Source organism: Chaetodon trifascialis, chromosome 22 (genome assembly GCF_039877785.1).
Source record: "Chaetodon trifascialis isolate fChaTrf1 chromosome 22, fChaTrf1.hap1, whole genome shotgun sequence".
NCBI lineage: Eukaryota > Metazoa > Chordata > Actinopteri > Chaetodontiformes > Chaetodontidae > Chaetodon > Chaetodon trifascialis.
Genome location: NC_092077.1, coordinates 5068417 through 5090388, shown reverse-complemented (window position 1 = coordinate 5090388; position 21972 = coordinate 5068417). Strand labels below are relative to the sequence as shown.

Here is a 21972-nt window from a genome sequence, read left to right as displayed (position 1 = left end):
GGTGATAATTCTCTGTGGGTTTGTCACTACAAGCAACACCTGTCACACTGCACACAGTGATTTAATGCACTGGTGGTAGAAAAAGAGCTATTTGTGCAGCTTTAATTAATGAGGCTTTGCAGAACATTTATGAACCATCACTAAGCACAACTTTGAAATACATTTGTGAATCCTTCAGTGTGGATTCATTAGTATGAGACTGGTCTGACTCCTTACTGCATTTATTAAGAGTGATAATTCATTATTAATTATCTATTATCTACCCAGTTACACTGTAAATTGTAAGAAGTTGTTAATACATATGTTTTGATCCAGTTGTCCAGTGGTCAGTCCCTCATTAGTGGATGAATTAAAGAGCCTATAAAAAGACAAAGCACCTGTCAGGCTGCTGCAGCATAAACAACAGCCAACGCCAGCAAAACGTTGTCACAGTAATGACTTTTATCTCGTCCATAAAGCCTTGGTAAATTATTTAATAACCATTAATAAAGTCATTGGTTCCAACTACAAACCCACACATCACATGCATACTGATGGATGCATCCACATGGACGTGCAGCTTAACACGTCTGCAGACTTCATGTGTGTTCACAGCGGAAAAGCCCTAAATCCAGATTGAAATTAGAACTGGGCAATCATGCAGAAACAGAAGGCAAACCACATACGAGCTCAAACCCCCAAACCCCACAGGTTTAATTATGTCAGTGTGTAGACGTGTGTGTGAGCGTGTGTGTTTGAGATCCTCTTGGACTGTGTTCGCACCTCCGGGGTCCCCTTAGCTTGATGATGTCACAGCGGCTTACAGAGGACCAAAGCAGCATCTTGCTGGATGGTGGTCTCAGGCCAGGATCGGAGAGCACAGCCTCCACTCATGGTGTCAAACAGATGGTGGCGGTCCCAAGGAGGTGGAGGCAGCGAGCGCTGTGATTGGCCAAGCCAGCAGGGCGGTTTCTGAAACAGAGCCTGAGCAGAGTGATGGGCTGCCTGTATTGTGTATGCGTGGGGGGGATTTTTCAGTGGGAGGATGCCAAGGTTTGCCCATCCAACATGTTGCTGTGCCAACAGATGAAGGGATGTACGGAAAAAATGTGTGACCCCATGAGGGTCGATCTGTTTTTAGCTTTGTGAGAGAGTGCTAGAGCTACCAGGATTCACCACAGAATCTTTAAAATTCTGTTAGTGTTCAATTAAAGATTCATTTTGGCAAATCTCAGTCACATGATGACAAATTGCTTTCTAGCTTGGCAGCTAATATTCCTTACTGTAAATCAAATACTCCACATCTCTATTCCCACATACTGCTGAACTGTATAAAGGCTTAGTGCAAAATTCCAGAAATAAGTGCACATTATCTACAAAGACATGTTGGTTTACATTTTAAATGATTTTTTTCAATGCTGAGCATCATAATTATTATTCTAATCACCTCCATTGTGTTGGGGTGGCTTGCACAAATGTCAAGAGACAGATAACTCAAAACCTGAGAACATAAATTAAAAGCTGTCTGCGTGCGTAGATGCATTTGGCTCTAAGTGTTCTTTGTGTGTGTTTTGGGTGAATTTACATTTTGAAGATGAATTCTGTCAAATCTGCTACCATTGAAACCTCTTAACTGTTGAGTAAATCAGATAGCTGCCTGAAGTGTAAATGCATCCAAACAAACACCTGAGGAGGTGTTTTGAGATGCACCCGAACCAGATGTTTGTCTCTCACAGTCCATCCATGTGAGTCATCCCCATGTTTGCCTTAGTTTATGGTTGCTAGCTAAGCTGTTATAATTGACTCGCTCCTCTCTGGACTATTTCGTAGCCTGATTTGAGAGTGGAGGTGCCGCGATCGTGCCTGAAATGAATAGCACCTCCACTAATGGAGGAAATGATCCAACTTTTGTGAAACTTTGATGAAATTTAAACAAGCAGAGGTGTCAATTCACACAACAGAAGTCACATATTTAAGGAATGAGCTGACTGTTGAGACCATCGTCTTGTCACTAAGCTGATAATGAGACGAGGTGCGTCAGGATGTGTCTGATTGAGCTCAGCAGGTGACACTGATTGGGTCACATTGTGCATTTGCTTTGCAGTCATTATTTAGAGCAGCATATTGTCTGGGATGAAAGAAGCTTGTGTGTTGACAACCAGGAAAAGCTGGTTAGACACCAGGATGAGGTTAATTTGGGTGTCAGGAACTGGACACGTATTTTACAAAACAGAGTCTGAAGCAGACATCAGTGTGAGGTCCAGCTGCACGTTGGCGCTGATGTACTCTTTAAGCTCTGAAGCTAATGAATCTCTCACCTCTTACCGCTAACTCTGTATTAATATATTAAAATCACATTGGTTTTGCCTCCTGGGTAATGACATTATTTCATAGTGTATCAAGATGTGCACATTAAGATTACCAAAAGCAGTTCTGCCATGTTTTGAAGGCTCATTTGATCTGCTCCAGTCTGCTGGAGGCTCTAGCAAATAAAGCACACATGAACTGACCCAGAGGCTGCAGGTTAGTCACATTTGATCTATGACTGATCGTTGACAGGCCTGTTCATCCACTTTAACCTGGAGACCACCAAGTTTTTCCTTTCCATTAGTGTTGTAATGTGACGTCCGTGCCGGTGTATCAGTTACTGTTTACAACCCGGGGCTGCATAGCTCCAGTGTCGGCGTCCTGGCCCACCGGCTCTGGCAGCTCCGGGCCAAGCGGCAGATGTAATCCCCTGGGGGATCGTGTGATCGAAGCTGTTTGATCTGGCATTTTCCTCATGTCTCTTCCCACGGCTGCGGACAGGCGGAGTTCCAGGGAGTGGCAGAGGCATCTTGTAAAAAGTGATGTGATTATGAGGAAGGCCTCCCTGCTTCAGGACTGTGACAGCAATCACATCTCATCAGTGTCTGGGGTGGTGATAGGGCTGCTGACTGAATCTGTTAAGTCCTAATAACTAACTCTGTTTGTACAGTACATCTAAAAATACACACAGTCTGCAGTTGAAAACACAGCATCTGTGAAAGAAGCACTTCAACAATACATCTGCTTTACATTTCCAAGTTGTTTTGAAATGTATGTCATTCTGCCCAGTTTGTTCTCACTAACGAGGACTAACGCAGCACGGATGTGATAATAACATGTGTCAGGAAACATGTTTATGATTGATTCTTTCCTGGAGCCGACTTCCTGCTCTTCCTGTGGGTGTCGAGTGACTGATAGGAATCTGAGCTTAATGTGATGCAGCGCTGATGTGAAAACATTCAACTGGAGTACAATGAAATAATGCTAACAGAGAAGCTGGCAAAACAAAATGAAGGTTTCATGCTTGCTGTATGGATCATCCAGGCAGTTGTTGCGTACAGTGAATAAAGAATGAATAATAGCAAATGGTTTCTTGTAAGTGGAGAGACAAAGAGCTTTGATATTTCAGTCACACTTAAAGCGGCACTAAAGTATAATGCCTTGCTAGTTGCCCATGGAGACTGAATGTTCATTACATTCTGCAGTCCAAACGTGTTGGACAGAGAAAACCTGTTCTAGCAATCTGGTTCTTAATCAGGACAGTGCTAAAAATGTACCGTTTCCTCTTAGCAGTGCTGTCACAATACCATCACTACACTTGAAACTGAAACAATACTGATCGAGACTCAATACCTGATAGGTCAGAAATCACCATCCCATCTCTGGGTACTTTTTGGGTCAGTTGAAGGGTTTTGCTTGAGCTCGGTAATAACAAGAGGTCCCATGTTTGTGTGTGTAAGTGACTCATGGGGACAACAATTTTTGAAATTGGTCCAGTATTGAGTGAGAGTGCTGCAGCTGACTGACGACAAAATGGCTGCAGTGTAATCCCTCCAGGCGTGCCATCAAAGTATTTGATTTCACCACTGACAGACTCATATTGTTCTAAGTGTCTTTGCATTATGTAAAGGGTCCTACAGGGATAGACCCTTCTGTTAAAGAGTAAGATCCCTTTTGTTTAACTAGGAACAGCCACCAGACTTCATTTACAGAAACAGTCATTTTCTCATTGTAAAACACACTTCATTCAAAATTGACAAAAACAAAACAGATCTCATCGAATCCTTTTTCGTTTGTCTTTCACTGTTCAAACAATCACCACCAAACAAGGTTTGGTTGAAATAAACTCATAATTCAGCGAATCGGGAGAGCAGCGAGAGCGAGGGCGAATATCAGAGAAGCAGCATGTAGAGCCAGAATATTTTCACATCTAACTCTGGAATTATTATCATGAGACCTGATGACCAGAGATTTAAGTATGTCGGACTTCAACAGATTTTTCCCACCAAAGTTTTAAAAGTAATTACTAGATAACGGAAACCCTGTGTTGCATTATGAACGGATTATCTTGCAATTTAAATGTTCACACTAATAGAATAATAATAATAATTTAATAGTAATCTTAACCATCTCATTTATGGTGCCCACTAGCAAGAAGATATATATGTATACACACACACACACACACACACACACACACACACACACACACACACACACACATATATATATATATATATATATATATAGAGTCATCTGACATTGTGGCTGGTGTTAAGTTTCACAGTTTCACAGAACACCTGACGAGAACAGACAGTCTCTGAGCACTGACCTGCCTGCTCACCCACAGTCTGTCTGCTATTTCACCATACCCTCCCTATCCTCCCTGTGCTGCACCCTAATCGGTCCGTCACAGCACGTGTTTAGTCAAACACGAAGGTTACAGGTTTGACCTCTGCAACAGCCACCTTGGCCATTATCAGCTGTGCCAATAAGCAAATATCTCTGCAGCTAAAAGCCTTAAATCGAATGAAAAAGATGGTGAAAGAATGGGGCGAGTCCTTGGCCTAAATTAGATCTGCATTGTTCAGAGATCTGTGCTCCAGCCGCCCTGTGCTGCCTTCAAATTTCTAGAAGTGCCGGACTTATTTAGCATGCAGAGCGTGTGCGTTGGAAATCAGGATGTCGAGAAGCATGTGCCTGTTGCAATCACATGGTAGAGTAGCGCCTTTGCATTTTTAATGTCTGTCATAAATAACCTTATGAGGCTGTGTGTGTGTGCGCATGTATGTGTGTATAAACAGGGGTATCAGTGTGTGCATGTTAGTATACTCTCTATGCATGTGCATTTGGCATCTGGCTTGTTTAATGTGACATGATTCAGCTGTTAAAGGCCGCCGTGCGCTGGTGAGTTGATGCGTCCAGACGCGAACGGAACAAAATTACAGCCCAGCAAGAAACTGCAGTTGTCATTAGTTGGTGCAGCAACCGGGCAGCCAAAGGAAACCACTCAGGTAGTCCAGCTGTTCCTTTAAGCCAACGTCATGATGATAAGGAGGCAGAGATGTAGCCACAGAGAGGGGTGAGACGGACAGAAAGTTGAGTTGAGCAGCAGGAGGAGAATTGCAAAATCCACCCTGAAGCACCTCTAATACGTTCATCGAATCTGTCAACAGTGTACCTTGGTCTGATGCCTCATGTACATCATGTGGAATGGATGGGAGAGATGGGAAAGACTCATGTTTAGAACTTGTGGGCATTGACTTCATAAGACAACTCAAGAAGATTATACTACAGAGTTGGTTGTGTGAGGATTAAAAAGCTTGGATTGGCAATACAACGCTATATCCATTAAATCTGAGGCATCCGTATTGCTTGACTTTTGAGATACTTTCATATCAGAAAGCACCAGCTTGGAAATATCAAAGCAATGTAGTCGTAAAAAATTGAGGTCAACACTGTGCAAATCAGAAACTAACAACATGAAGATGGCATTATTTCCAGAAAATAAATGTTTTCCACTGCACTTACTTTGCACTGATAAAGACTGATGATATGTGTGCTGTGATCTCCAGCCATGCCTCTCTTACTCCAGTAAGAGTAAGAGAGGCAAGAGTATGCCTCTCTTGGTCCAGTCCAAGTGAACACATTCACTGTTCATAAAAGTGGAGATGTTTGGGCCGTCGGCGCCTCTGGAGGGAGACTGTAAACGTGGAAGGTCTTCAGTCTCATAAAACAAGTGTGAGAGAGTGTTATGACAGAGGCTTTTTACCAACCTTCAGCCTTTATTACAATGACATTTAATTATTTTTCATCTCATGATCACATTTCTTAGCAAAAGTGGTCAAACAGTGAAATCCTTTACGCACAGTACACTGCACTGCATAGTGTTACTGTGCAGGTTTACAAGTGAGATGAACAGCACAAATGGTGTCTTGTTTGCTCCCGCCTACGACCTATTAGTCTATAGAAGAGGAAAAAGACTCCAATTTCTATATTAACAGCAGCCTCAATAGACCAAATGCAGCGCAGGCCGGAGCTGGAAACACGAAAACCGGGCTCTCTTCCTGTAATCTGTGAGGTTTTAACTTTCAGTACAACTTGACATAATGAGGCGGAGGGAAAATGGATGAAACGTGAAGGCAAATTACAAGTTTGTGTTCAAATGTAGATTTTAAAATTACTGTGTTTATAAAAGACATGCAAAGACAACACTTTTGCCAGAGGTAGGTGTGTGTGTGTGTGTGTGTGTGTGTGTGTGTGTGTGTGTGTGTGTGTGTGTGTGTGTGTGTGTGTGTGTGTGTGTGTGTGTGTGTGTGAACATGTTGTGAATAGGAAGATGGCTTTTAGTCATGCAAAGAGACTGAATAACATTAAGTGTTGGCATATACTGTATATTTCTTTGAATCATACTGTCATTGTGCAACATGCGGGGCTTTAAAAATACGCTAGTGAATGAGCCAGACAAACACACGCTCTCATAAAGCGATAAAGACATATGTACAATATATAAAGAGAGTGCGTGCAAACAGAAGTGGAGTGAATGCACGCACACAGTTCAGGAGCAGGGTGACCCAAATAGTGGCAATGATATTTAGAGAGTGTGTGAGTCATGCAGTCCAAAAACAAGGCAGGGTGTGAAACGACTTCTTTAGAGCTCAGTAGGCAGAGCGCACCAGTGGAGGGATTGTGGGAGGAAGGTGGAGAAGGAGCATAGTAGGCTGCGTGTGTGGAAATCTGCTCCGTCTAGCTCTCGGAGAAAGCCGTGGATGTTTGCAGATTGAGCCTGAGAGTGTTCCAGGGCAGCGGAAAAGCTGGATGTGAGCTCTGCATCTGACAGGTGGTTCCATAAACACTTTGCAAAAGAAGACCAAAACAAAACAAGATCTGTATGTGACTCATCATTGAATGCTGTTACCAGATTCAGCCAGGGTGTATCCAAATCATTTTGTCAGCCAAAGATCCAAGTTACTTTTTTTTTTTTCTTTTAATAACAGGCTTAGGTAGTAGTGCTTCATATTGATGCATTCTGGACTTAATGTTGTATTATCAGTGCCAGCAGCGTAGCTCTGAAATTGTAAATGTTTTCGTCACTGCCATTCTCCTATTCACATCCATTGCATTCCCTTGTTTCCAATAACATTTGAGCAAATTGAATATCCCACGACATTACCTTTTTTCTTCTCTATCACCTAGCCTGAAGCTGGTGAGCATTTTGGGTCCTAATAAAAACTCCTTATGTCTATGCATTCCTTCATGTTGGCATTAAATATGAATGAAGGGGTTACCAAATAGCACCCAAGAGGACTATTTAAGTGTCCCTGTCTCTGTCTGACATTGCCATTGGACACAGTTACCCAGACACAAGGGGGACAAGTGAGAAAAGATGGCTTTCATTTGGAGCCAGTTTAACATTGTAACACTTGTGTTCTATATTGAGACACAGAACAAATGATCACAGACAGTGCTGGAGATGACAGAATGGAGAGAGCTGTCTGAATCCTGCAGGAGAGCATCAGCACATTTGCTAAAAAGGTTGAGTAGGCTGCACCGTTTATTGCAACAAATGTCCTACCCATGTCCTACCAATGAATTGCTAATTAATTGAATACCTGAGAAGCAGAGTGGGAAAGTTGTGCACAGGAATTGATATAAGAGGTAAGGGCCATTAAATACATCTGAATCGTTGCATTTTGTCTTGTTTATTAAACGTTTGGAACCGCTGATCTACATGATGCAGTCCTTCATGTTTGCATTGGTCTAGCTGCTACTTTAATGCATGAAATTCAAAACACTCCAACATGATCATGACATGCAAATACAAAATTAAAAATAAATACAGTGCTCAAAAAGAATCACCTTTTCCCAACGCTGCACTGACTCTGAAGTCTTATGTTTGCTTGGTTGAGTTAACCACTTTCCTCCTTGCTTTACTGCCAGCTGCCCAACACACCAGCAGTACTAAATTAAATCTGACTGCACCTGCATTCCCATGCTACATTCCCAGCAGGAGCAAGAGGGAAGACTGTTTATTTGTTGGTCTTGGTAATAGATTGCTCCTCTCTCTGGAGTCCATTCAAATTGATGCAAGTTAATTAAACTTGTCTGAGTTCAGTCTCTTCCTCAAGAGTAAATGAATTGATTGATCTAGAATATCAAGGTGCAAACAAGTAGAAATTTAATATAATGTGTTTTCTGTTTTTCTCTTTGTCTGTCCTGTAGTTTATTGCCTTTGCGTCTTTGTTCTTCATCCTGGTCTCCATCACCACCTTCTGCTTGGAGACTCATGAGGCTTTCAACACCATCATCAACAAGACTGAGCTTATGCGGAACAGCAGTGTGCCAGATTCAGGCCCGCAGTATGAGATTGAAACTGACCCTGCACTCACCTATGTGGAGGGCGTTTGCGTCTTCTGGTTCACCATTGAGTTCCTGGTGCGTGTGACCTTCTGCCCGGTCAAGTTGGAGTTTGTTAAGAGCGTTCTCAACATCATCGACTTTGTGGCTATCTTGCCTTTCTACTTGGAGGTAGGGCTAAGTGGCCTTTCTTCAAAGGCTGCCAAGGATGTGTTGGGTTTCCTCAGGGTGGTGCGCTTTGTTCGTATCCTGCGTATCTTCAAGCTAACACGTCATTTCGTGGGGCTAAGGGTGCTGGGCCACACATTACGGGCCAGCACCAATGAATTCCTGCTGCTCATCATCTTCCTGGCATTGGGAGTGTTAATTTTTGCAACCATGATCTACTACGCCGAACGAATCGGTGCTAAGCCCAATGACCCCACTGCTAGCCTCCACACCAAGTTCAAGAACATCCCTATTGGTTTCTGGTGGGCGGTGGTAACCATGACAACACTGGGCTATGGCGACATGTATCCAGAGACCTGGTCGGGCATGGTCGTTGGTGCGTTGTGCGCCTTGGCCGGTGTGTTGACGATAGCCATGCCTGTGCCCGTTATCGTCAATAACTTTGGGATGTACTACTCTCTGGCCATGGCCAAGCAGAAGCTGCCCAAGAAGAGGAAGAAGCACATCCCTCAGATGGTGCAGGGAGGGTCCCCCACCTACTGCAAAGCTGATCTCAACACCACCTGCAACAGCACTCAAGGTGACCTGTGCCATGTCAAAGGGAGCAGGGTACTAGAACGCAACCGCTCAGGTAAGACCATATTGCCAGACCAAGGCTATGTCGGGGAGAAAATTATGAAAACCACACCACTGCAGTTCAGGTTTCATCAAATGGTTTTATATATGTTGTGGCAGAAAACGAGAATCCATAAGGGACCTCATCTCAGGTAGAAAGCACTGGCCGTTTGACAGATTCCCCCCTGAGACCAGAAATGGTTTTCCCTTGGAGACTCAAGAGCACCACAGCTGCTTCCTCACAGTACACTGAGATCTTTTGCCTTGCAGTCTTCATCTCTGGTTGCCACAGTGATGAGGAAGGCACTGCAAAAGGTATTGAGAGTAGGAGATGGCTGTGTGAAATAGCTCATGCTGATAAAAATTCAGTCCTTGTATCCGAGTCTTTTCCCTCCAGGAGGGATTGTTCATTTGTTGTTTGGACCGTAGGTGGCTGTTTTTCCCCTCTAGGCCCGTGCCACTAATTTACTCTTACACATCTGATATTGATGGAAATTAGTGTCGACCTCCGTATGCTTACTTTCTTTGAATTGTGCAGCAGACGTTCCTGAGGGTAGGTGCGCACTCTGGACTCTTCGCAGTCTATTTGTTTATTAGGTCTCACAGTGTTATATTAGATAAGTATAGAATAATTCATGTCTCATCTGAGTGCACAAACAGAATCAAACTGGTTTACTCACCTCTGTGATTTCCTCAGAGGTCATTTAAAATATACAGTCTGCGAGGTTGCATTACTCTTAAATGTCCTTTGCTGTGACCTCCTGACTTATGTTTCAATGTGAAAGCTTCCGTTTAACATATATACTGTATGTTCAGTCACGTGTGAGAGGGCTTGTCAGTTTCTGGGATTTATTCTGGGATAGACATAATTTAATGATCTGAAATTAAAATGAAACCTTTAATTCAGTAACCTTCATAGTAATCCTAAGAAATTCATTTTTGGCTATTGACTCTTAATGGAAATTCATTGTGGCATGGACAGAACAGAAGTATATTAATGGTAAATCTGCCACTTTCATAAGTTAACTGACAGAAAGCTTGACAGACATAGCAACAATAAATAATGTGGTCTTATCAGTCAGTTAGACTGCTTAAAAAACCAGTGGTATTATTTAATCTTTAAACAGCCAAAACCCATTATTCCCCTGTTGCATAGACCTCAGTTTTCATCCAAAAACTGTTAGGACGTATTCCATCAGTACGATGGACTCTGCCAGCCACAACTGCCAGTGCGTTATCAATCTCTGGAAAGTAACTTCATGTCTGGCAGATGTTATTACACTGGCCTCCTCCATTGTAATGATGGAGTATGTCATCCAAATGCAACAGTATGGCTCTTTTATGTGCTTTGGTCAGAGGCAAGCGCTAGCTAATACTGGTTTGATAACTGATCTGATAAATTCATTGCTGCTATTAATAATAATGTGAACAGCAACCTATTCCTTATCTGTTAAGCATGGTATATGCAGGGGTCCCACAACTAAAGATGTTTATTTTATTTTTTATTCTTACAAAAGCTCTGACTGGCTCATAAGAAAACAATGTGTCTCTCTCATTCACTGGAGCTCCACACAACGTCTGACCTTCGACCTGCATGGTGGTGCCCATGACATTTGACGCAGGCTTTTTATGTGGGAGGCTGTTTGATGTTTGTTGTGACTGATTCCCCTGTCTCCTCACCTCCGCCGACCCTGGAACCTCCCTTATTCCCTCACACACAAACCCCCTTTCACTGCTATGCTGTGTAACACTGAGAATACACCACTGGGAAGTATATTTCCAATTCATCGTATGTTGTGCATTATTAGTAGCAACATAATTAAAGCTACTTATCCATTTAAATCAGAAATTTTAAAGACAGGTTTTCAACTTAGAGGGATTTTATTACTAATACTGAGAATGAAACAGTTCACTCCAGTCATCAAATCAAGTCAGCTTTCTTTATATAGCCTAAAATCAGATATCCCAGTAAAAGCCAATTTGTCTCACTGTGATTCTTGTATTCATTGTGGAGATATTACACTGAAGAATTGTGCTGCAGAGAAATGTTTCTGACATTAAAGTTGCACAAGGTTAAAAGTCAGACTAACGGGAAGTACTGCAGTTGCCCAGCAACTTGAATCTCAGATGGAAGGATATGGTTAAAACAATTTCTAACTATCATATTATCTAATTATTTAATATCTCTGTTGAATTATTGACGCCGCTACTGAAGCTTTAGTGGAATGGTAAGTTCATTGCTTAAGGCTTTTTTTTATTATTTAATCTATTGTTATAAACTCAGGATTCAAAGCTTAAACTCCCTTCAGAATATTAGAAGTTGTATGGATTGAAGAAACTGGATGTTACTGGAACCAGTAAAAATATTTCAGCTCTCTAACCTGGTCTGTCCTCTCATAGTGTTGTCAGCAGACTGCAGTGGGGGCAGTGACCTGACCATGTCTCCAGAGGAGAGGGTCCCCATGCGAAGGTCCAGCACCCGGGAACAGGACCGCCGGAGCGGGGGCACGTGCTTCCTGCTCGCTGCTAGTGATTACACCTGCCCTACAGACGGAGGGCTACGAAAAACAGGTAACTGCATGCAGGAATTCAATATGATTGAACTTTGGATAAATGTTATGGATAAATTCATTCTGTTAGTCATTTCATAAAGTAGAGTCTTTTAAAAGCCATGCAATAGCTTCTTGTTAAATAGAATCATTCTGAAATCCATGCTTGCTCTTGTGCATCAATACTAATTCATTAGTCATCACTTGTAAATCTGGGTTAGGTTTCATCTCAAAGGGATGTCCTGTGACCACCAGGTATATTTTTCACTATTCTTTGAATGAACTGACTACAGAGTCAGAGCAGTTTATACCTCAGATATGTTTTACCATTAAAATACAGATACAAGAGCAAATCTTAAAGTCTCAGACATCAGTCAAAATCCTCACCAGCTGATCCGTATCCTTAGTGACTGGGACACCAACATCCCTGAAGGGGGGAAGGCTGGTTGTTCAGGCCTAGTCAGCTCAGGTAACGTAACCTGTGGATCTGCTGTTCCGGCTCTCAGCAGTGACACACAGCACAACTTTTTTGGCAGTTCTGAGGGGAAACAGCGTCCGTGCAGCTGACTCAGAACCGTTGCTTTCCTCACAATTTATTCATGTTTTCTTGTTGCCTGGAAACACTTGAATAAATTTCTCACCCTGTGTCTCACTTTTTCGGTTGTTGTCAGGTTCTTTGCCCATCTACCGATCCCAGATAAATTGCCCAGTGTACTGTATCATTGGCCACTAAGGTGATGATACACCAGCAAATAGTTCAGATATCTCACAGGGGAATTAATAAGGTTCAAGTAATAGATTTTAGTCCCATCAACTCATAAACACATTGACTTCATCATTTATATATAACAAGAGGCTACTTCGAAAAAAAAACTGTCCGAGCTAATCAGTAATCAATACACATGACATGCAAATCAAAAAATATAAGCTACTGACCAAGTTTGACTGACTTGTTGCATATATTCTATTATGTCTACTATGTTACTGAACCATAATAGGTTCATAAAGGCACAGTAAAGCTTAGTTTTCTTCGGAACACATGTCAAAGCCTTGTAATTGACCCTATGCTAAGCTCCGCCCGCCTCTGTAACACCTGCCAATCTTTCCATTCTTTACTGTGATAGCGGTGGCAGATTTACCACTCAGCATTTTTTCAGACAATAGATCTTTGACTTCATACAAAAGCAGTCAGCTACAATTGAATTAGTCAGCCTGGCAAGCTACCTAACATTAAAACCATGTGTTTTGATTAGTGCTGTCAGTCAATTAAAATATTTAATCGCGATTAATCTCATGAATGTGATAGTTAACGCGATTAATCTCAAATTAATTGTACGTTTTTATCTATTCTAAATGTCCCTTGAATTTACCATGGCTGAAACTTTCCTTTAAGTTTCCTTTGAACAGAATAGCATCCATATGCCTCTGTCGAAAGCCATCTATTGTCACCTGGTTTTGACAAGGGTGCGGCGGAAAATTCGCATTAGCCGTGTGTTTGGCCATCAAGTGGTATTTCAGACTGGATGTGCTACGGTGATAATTCAGTTCACACCGACAATACACACAGATAACTTTGATCTTGTCAGTCGACCCATCTGGCAACTTTTTGAAACGAAACTTTCCATTCAGAATCTTGTTTGCATCCATTTCGCCGTTTTGCACTTGACATCCACACAAACCGGTAGCCTACTTTTTACAGCTAGCGAGCAGATAAGACCAAACACATGCGTGGGGCGTGCCTATTGTTTTGTTTTCCGATTTACAATCGAATCCCGTAGTTTTACTAACGCTACTAGCAGTGGCCACAGCTTATAAAAAACTACAAGTGCACTAGGTCACAAAGAACTTTTTTTGATTTTAGTTAAAACTGTTAACATAAAGTACGTATGATGACACCACCCACATGATATGGTGCTGACTCTGAAACATGTAAAGAAAATGGAAACAAAAGAGCAGCATTGTCCTTGTATTGCAAAATAGAAGTTAGCCCCAAATAGTACAGATGTATAATAAGTTAGGTTAGATACATCCTTTATTGTTGGTGTTTTCAACAGTATGTTTCACTTTTACATGAGAAAAGGTTTTGAAGATGAAGACTAACAGATGACTTTGACAAATCTGTCTCAGGTAAACTCCAAATTCATTGCCAAGCATGACAGAGCTGCTAACATGAGCCTAAATGCTCATCTAACAGCATCTGGGCCCCTTGTTGTTCCAGCTCCCAATTAGTGAGTGTGTCAGTCCAGACTAAGGACTAACAAATCGTACCTGTAACCCAACATAAGTGTGTTAACTGCTAGCCTCAATAGTAAATGTGGCTAAGGAAACCTCTGCAGGTAGCTTGTTAGACAGTCATGCTAATGTTAAGATACTACATCAGAGCAGCAAACAGAAAGTTTAATCCAATCTTTAAACCTTTGATCTTGTATCTTTGGTTTTGGAAAGGTGATGAAAACAACACAATCCTCGCCACACATGTACACCACTTCAGCATGCAGAGAAATGCAAAGCTTGACAGGCCTGCTGTGCCTACTTATGGTTGCTAAACAATCATTTACCAATTGCTGCTTGGGAAGGCTGAGCAAACAGTCAATTCCAAGCCCTTTATGTAATGTTGTGAATGAAGAAGTCAATTTTCCTGTGTCAAACACTATGAGTTGAACATGGCTCTTGTTTCTGATTGGACAATGTTGAAACTTTGCCGGCAAAGTTTACTGAACAATAAAGCCTGACTAGATGTATAAGCAGTATGCATTGTTTCCAATGAGAAACATCATTAACAAAATTTGTCCACAAATTTTGCTGTCAGATTTGTCCAGATGTCAGTCATCACCTTCAGCCCTCTAGCACACCATCAGTGGAAAGGTCAGACTCAGAAAGGGCTTGACCTTCCAAACACTTTGACCCATGCTAAAGGTCATCATGAAGTTCACATCTGCTGAGTTCCTGCCAAGCCTTGTTGCTATTCCATGCGGCAGAAAAGGTCATGAATTAAAATATATGAAGTGAGCAGTTCCCACGGTGGAAATGAGGTCACACTGCGGCTGATTTGATAGGTGGTCCCTGCAGCGAAATCATGAAAGATTATACTTCTGTAAAGTACTTTCAGTTAGTCTCTTTTTGACCACACTGAAAAAACGTTTAGACTTTATGTGAGGCCTAAAGCATGTTTGTCAGATTAATTCCTCTGTTCTATCTCAAGCATCTTGAGGCTTTAATGTTGTGTTAATCTGCACTGTGATGTGGAAGCATTAAGCCTTGGCTAATTACCTTCTATCAGAAGTTAACTACTTCTCCAGGAGGCTAATCTAAATGTCCTGCTCTCGGTGTTATTGGTCTATTGCCTCATAGCACCACTGTACTCACTCTACAGCAGGCAAATCAATGAGATCATACCATGAAAGCGCCACTCTGTAAATTGTTCAATTGAATTTTGGCTTCTGTTTGGTGAGAATTCTAATGAGATAATACATCATTCAGGTTCACTTGTTATTCTGAAATGGGACAAAATATAAATAATTTTCCAATGGTTTTCAAGCTGGGTATTGAGATAGACGAGCAGGCTCAACGACTGTACATATAGTCCAGATCTTCTAGGGACCACATCATGGTGGTCTCTCTCACAGCAGGGCACCTCGCCAGTCTTGGTGTTTTTCGTTGTAGGCGGTCAAGCAGTGGCACCTTCGTCTCTGCTGCTTCAGCCAGCAGTTGAAGCCGCCACCACGCTGACGCCAGTCCATAAAATGCTTTCTAGTCCCTGCTACCTGTTGGCATAGACCCAGGCTACCCTTTGTTCTGCCCCCTCAGCTGGTCCTGAAACAGCCCCAGTTTAATTTACCCCCTTCTCCTCAGTGAGACAAATGGTGCCGTATGCAGTATGGTAATGAGATCACGTTTCCACTAGCTGTTCCTCATCAGTGTTTACGCCAGCTGATTGGCATGCTCCATTAATGATCTGGCTGCTTTGGCTTGCTTGTTTATTTTGCACCAAGTGACCGAATGCAAATTTGCCAGCGTACATCACATGCTGTGTTTTTACAAGTTTGAGCTGTTGTAAAGTGTGAATCTGTACAAATGATTGAAGCATTAATAGTAATTAAGGTCTTTTTAATCATCCTCATCATCATCAGTATGTGCAGGTTGCAACCTGAACTTAAAGTCAGTTGTATTTGATACATAATGTGTATGTTGGTAGTGTTAATCTGTATGTTATATATTTGAAACATGTCCCTCAATGTGAATTAACACAAGCATTCCTAAACTGAGTAAAATTTATCGTCTTTAAACTATTTCCTGTGAGAGAAAATGCTAATGATGATGTCATGAGATGAATGAGTGCTGATGTATGATTCTATTCTTCAACCATACTAGCGTAAGAACAACAGTGTCTCTTACTTGACAAATAGTTTTAACTCTGGCAGACTGGAATTTTACTCACACGGGCAGAGGAGGCTAAAGCAATCTGATTGGTTGAGTGGGTGGAGCCAGGCAACCATTTTTAGCTGAATGGCAGCTTCAAATGCAATTGAAATTGACCAAAATTCAAATGAAAATAAATTCATTACTTCATTCATTCATAACCCATTCTGATCATTATGTTGGAACATCAACATTGCTAGCTAACCGGCCGACCGAGCTAGCTATAGGCTATTTCGAAGTCCAGCTAAACTTAATGCAAACAGACGTTCTGGTGCAGCTAATTTCAAATCACACTAGGTCAGAAAAAGGTGTGGTTGACAGCCTCCTAGTTGGAAGTGAAGTGAAAGATATTGATGTCTTGCACTTGAAAAGAAGTGCAGAAATGTCAAAGCACAGTCTGACTCTAAATAAAATGCACTATAGACACGAATACAGTCCAATCAGCTGAAACGACCTTGACTGCATGAAGCCATGTCCATGCTGCTGTCTAATGTCGTAAATTTGAGGTTCTTTTAAATTTCAACATAGAAGTGGAAATAAGACCAGTCCTACCCAAATGCAAGCAACAGTCACAGCCTCCTTTTACTTTTTGCAGTGGACATTTAAAATTTGTCACAGCAGGAAACGCACAGATGCGCCTAAATCACACTGATGGCCGCTCCATTCCATCCAGGTGTGCTAGTGAGCATGGCATTAGTTAATTGGTGGAAGTGAATGGTGCACACCTCCTCTTTGATCAGCTGAACTGATTGAATCAGAATTCATGTTGGTTTTGACACTTTTGCTGAATGATGTGTGAGTCATAGCCTGACTCACACTTACAACTAGACGGCTGATTCAGACGATTTTTCCTGCTCGGCTGCTCATAATTACACTCTGAATGATGTGATGTGAATGCCTTGTTTTCAAATTAAGTAGCCTACTTTGAGAGCAAAGAATGAAATAGCTTACATGAGCTTACAACCTGCATGTAACTATGCACTTCTAAATGAGTCCGAAGCGTCAGTTGGACAGTATCTTTTCTGTGTCGATGGAATGCATCGTACACCAGGAAAACCGTGGTTCTTTGGCTCTACCCACAGAGGATTAACTCAGCCAACAGAGGGGCTCCAGCTCAAAGCATTTGCCTGTCTAAGACTCCAATCTGCCTTACTGTCATGGTCAGGAAATGTGCTGTGCATGCACTCACCATACAGTATGTTACTGTTGCTCTGTCTCACTCCTGTCTCCTGTCTTGTCTCGGTTCACTCGGCTGGCTCGGACTCGGATCGTTGCCTGCCTGCCTGCCTGCCTGCCTGCCTGCCTGCCTGTGTGTGTTCATGTCCTGTTCCTGCAAAACCACCACCTCCACCACCACCTCCACCACCACCTCTCGTTCGCCCCCTCATCTGAAGGCTATGAGAAATCCCGGAGCTTAAACAACATAGCAGGCATGGCTGGTAATGCCCTAAGGTTGTCTCCTGTGACCTCGCCCTATGGATCGCCCTGCCCGCTGCGGCGCTCTCGGTCCCCCATCCCCTCCATCTTGTGAGACGTCCTGCCCTTGGGCCACTTTGGCCTAAAGCACCCCACATCTTACCCCAAACAAACCACCTCCCTTTGGTATTATATCTGAGCTCTGTTCTAGATATTGTGACTAGTGGATAAGTACTTAACTTTGTAGCTAAGACTAATGTTAGTGGTGTGGGCAACCTGAGCAACTCCTTCCTCTCCCCTTTCCCTTGAAGGTACATGTGCTTAGCTTACTTCCTTAAGTAACTGGTCAGTTCTCCTGTGTCACTTGGAGTCCCCTTTAGTTCGATATTGTCGTACTATGAGACTTGCAATAAAAACTGACTGGTGGCTTCAGAAGTAGCAGCCATAACATTTAACAAAGGACAAATTAATAATCAGGGATATTAGATGTTGCTATATTTAGATACCTTGAAAAAGACGTGCTTCCAAAAAAAAGGAAAAAAAAAAAGAAGTAACTGAGATGTCACTTCATTTTAACCTCATACGACTGTGACTGTCTTTGTTTTGCTACTTTATTTTTGGGATGGAGACAGGAGGGACAGAGGATTGGTCCTTCAGGACTGTGTTTCGACTCACTCAAGCACACATGTTGTACAGTCAGTGTCACTCTCCACCTGCTGCGGGGCCTGCTCATGTTTTTGCATGGATCATCCTGTAACCATCTTCTGCAAGCAATGTAGTGAGGGGGGCAGGGACGAGGCGAATAGTGAGGAGAGCTTATATGTACACTTTCTATATATGAGGAGTATTTTTTTTATTAAATGTTATTATGTTGGAGTTTAGGGGGCGACACTCGACTCGTATTGTGTCTCATTTGGCATTGGCTTCACCAACAATCCTTGTAGCAGACTAAAAACACAGAATGCCAGCTGGGTGTTCGTTTCTCTCTGCATGTATGCTGCTATTTCTGACCTTTCCCCCCCCCTTTTTTTTTTCTGTTTGTTTTGGATGCAGTGCCACCAAAGTGCTGTTGTGTCTCTGATTGTTCACTCACAGATAGCTGCAAAGACGTTGTCTTTACTGGTTTCACACAAGCAGAGAGCAGCGTTCTATCTTAATGGCTTGAGGGAAGGCACCGCCATGGTGGAAAGGTAACCATCTGAGCGGGTGTGAGGGTCACATTGCAGTGCATAACCCTCTCATCAGTTGTGTGTGTACTGAAAAGGGGTTATTCAATAATCCTAAAAAGAGATGCCTGAATGTGGTTGCTGAGACAAGTGTAGACTAACATGCACTCTTGAAAGCACTATAAAGGTGCTGCTTGTAGCATTTCAGTGAATGATTAGCGCATTCATATTGACACCTAAGTATAATTAGTGTTTGCAAATTACACCATTGTCGAGAAGAAAAACTGCATTTTGCAGCCAGATTTAGTTTGAAATCTGCATGATTTCCACCCTGAGAGCAGATTTGTTTGTTGTTTGCAGCTGATAACTTTCTCCTCTTCTGCTCTTCTCATTGCACAGTTCACACTTCATATCAGCCATCACCAAGGGCTACCAGCTGCTCTCAGATCCCCAAGCCAGGCAGACTAACCTGAAGTCCCTTAGAACAGTTCTCATATCACATCTCATATTAAACCAAAGCAGCCTTCGCTTTGTCATCGTTCATTCATTTTTTTTTTTCACGACAAACATAAATTGCCTTGGTGCGCCAACAGGTGTGGGACAGCAGACATAACCATGCAGCACCATGATGTACCTCACCCATCCCTACAGTATGTCTATACCAGTAGCAGATGGTTGCTTAGCAACTGGCTCACAGCTAGATGCATCTTCCACACAGCTCGGCAAAAAGTCAAACAATTAAAAAGAAGAGCTCTCTCAAACATTCCTCTTTGTCCCTTCACCAAATTATTGAATCACCCCACTTAAACCACTGCAATATACAGTCGAGCTTTTCTAATTCTGGATGTATGCTGGACAAGCACCATAGATTTATACTGTGTCCTCATTCTTTGTGCATATTTAAAATAGCCGGTCTGTGCAGGCAAGTTCTTCTGAAATGATGCTCAGCAAAGACAGATTATGCATTTCTGATATTTAGAGATGTGTTTATATTTCATTTAGACAATTCATTTCCTATTTGAATGCCGGTGGGATAAGTCATCAGTATGAGGACCTATTGCAGTGGGAGGACCGCATTTGGAGCCACTCCAGCAGGACAGTATGGACGAGGAGGCCCGCAAAAACAATGACTGACAGCCGCCCAGCCAGTGGCTCACTGAGCAGGAGAGGAAGTTAATGATCAAACATAAATCCCGGGAGGACTTTGACAAGCATTTACCTTTTCCTGATTTCTCTTTTTGTTTTCCTGTTTTGGACCTGTGGAGGGAAAAAAAGAGAGCAAAGCAAACTGGACACGTCCTTAAAAGAGACTATCTACTGTATAGATATTGCTCCTGTAAATAAGACAACAACACAGCACATGTGGGCCAAGCGGCCCCGTCCACACATCTGTCTTTCTGATGGTGAGTCAGGTAACAAGGTGGTTGGTTGCTGAGGTGCGCCATGACACTCAACATCAATCACTTTTCTTGCTGTGGTGTCCCTCCTCGCAATAAGTGTATTAAGATGTATCAGTTGAGGCACTTTGTGTTCTAAAAATGGAGTGTATTCATATATGAAATTCTACATACAGTATATACAGTATAGAGAGACAAACGTGCTAAGTTGAATAAATGTGACATTACGGTCATCTCTGCTTTTGTTTCCCTCTGTAATTTTCAGTAGGTTAATTGCTCTGCTGTGTGTTAGTGTGTGTGTGTGTGTGTGTGTGTGTGTGTGTGTGTGTGTGTGTGTGTGTGTATCCTAAAACCAGGGTAAGATCTGCAGTTTGAAAGGCTAGGTCAATGGAAACCAATGAGTGCACTTGATGCTGTCACTCTTCCAGTTAGTTTTAGCACAAACATGAATGAGACAGAGATCCCCTGTGATGCAGTCGCCGTTGTAGAAGTCCCCGCCCCGCCCCCCCCCCCCACTGTGCACTGAACATGCATTTGTGCTGCAGATGTTTGTCTCTTCACACACCAAATTACTCTTACCACACTATTCCTCATAACTCCTGGTGGCTAAAAAAAAAACAAAAACTGCATAACTTGATTCTTCCAAACTTTGCAAAAGTGTAGCAGAAGTTTAGCAAGTTATAAAGTGGGACTTCTAGAATGGCTACATCTGCACAGTAGCAATCCCATGTACCCAAACAATCAGATCGGATTTGCAATAAGCACCCGAAAACTAAAAAGCGCCGATCCACACTGTGATTTCAGCAGCCTGTTCAGAGACGAAGGCGGAAGGAAGACAGGTTGAAAATGCAGCTCCAAAAGCTGACAGGAAGGACTGGCAGGTGTCATGTTGGCTGCGACCTGCACAGTTGTTGGCTAGCTGTCAAGTGTCACCCTGTACCCACAATCCTCCTCGTGTAGTACACACGCTGCTTCACTCTTTGAATTGACAAAGGGGTACCGTTCTTTGTGTATTTTTAGGATGACGTTGTAACTTGAAAAAAAAAAAGGTGTTTATTTTTTTGACTTTAGAACATGTATTTTTGTGTCTTAATGTTGAGTACATTGCTCTTACCTGTAAAAGTCATGGTAGTCTGATGCTGTGCTTCTCCATCGTGTCCTCCAACTGTCAGGCTTTTGATCCGAGTTCATGTTTTGTATGTTTTAATGTGAGGAAAATTCTAGTTTGAAGTCTGTATTTGTGGAGCCTTTTGTTGGCATTCTAAAGTGCATGCTGAAGAAAAAAAAAAAAACATTATGTCAAACTGTTGAAAAAAAATAAGGTGACATACTGTATATCACGTTCAAAACAATGTGTATAGAGTAAAGGTAAATGCTATGTGAGAGATTCACATAAACTATTTATCTTTTAACTCATTGTTTCTTTCTTTGCTTCGTGTGCCCTCTTTTCTTCCTAACAGTGATCTCTACTGTAAAATACAACTCACAGCCAAAAATATGGGTTCAACATCAAAGTCCCAGATTGTAGTAAATCATGTCCAGTGGCACAAAAATATCTTAACACAAGGCTTACTTACAAGCTCAATGAATTATGGGAAA

The 21972-nt window shown here is 42.2% G+C and overlaps 1 protein-coding gene across 5 annotated transcripts in view; it reads left to right on the top strand.

Moving 5' to 3' along the window:
* kcnc2 (potassium voltage-gated channel, Shaw-related subfamily, member 2) overlaps positions 1-21694 on the top strand; it is an 81296-nt gene extending 59602 nt beyond the window's left edge. The window contains exons 2-5 of one of the 5 annotated variants that reach the window (XM_070991734.1): positions 8509-9442; positions 11827-11997; positions 18906-19000; positions 19979-21694. In XM_070991734.1, coding sequence (XP_070847835.1) covers positions 8509-9442; positions 11827-11997; positions 18906-18967 — 1167 coding nt within the window. In that variant the 3' untranslated portion in view covers positions 18968-19000; positions 19979-21694. Of the gene's footprint in view, positions 1-8508; positions 9443-11826; positions 11998-12382; positions 12445-17788; positions 18337-18905; positions 19001-19978 lie in introns of those variants that run through there. The other 4 variants (XM_070991737.1, XM_070991735.1, XM_070991738.1 and 1 more) reach the window with 4 other exon arrangements.
* Positions 21695-21972: the final 278 nt, after the last annotated feature.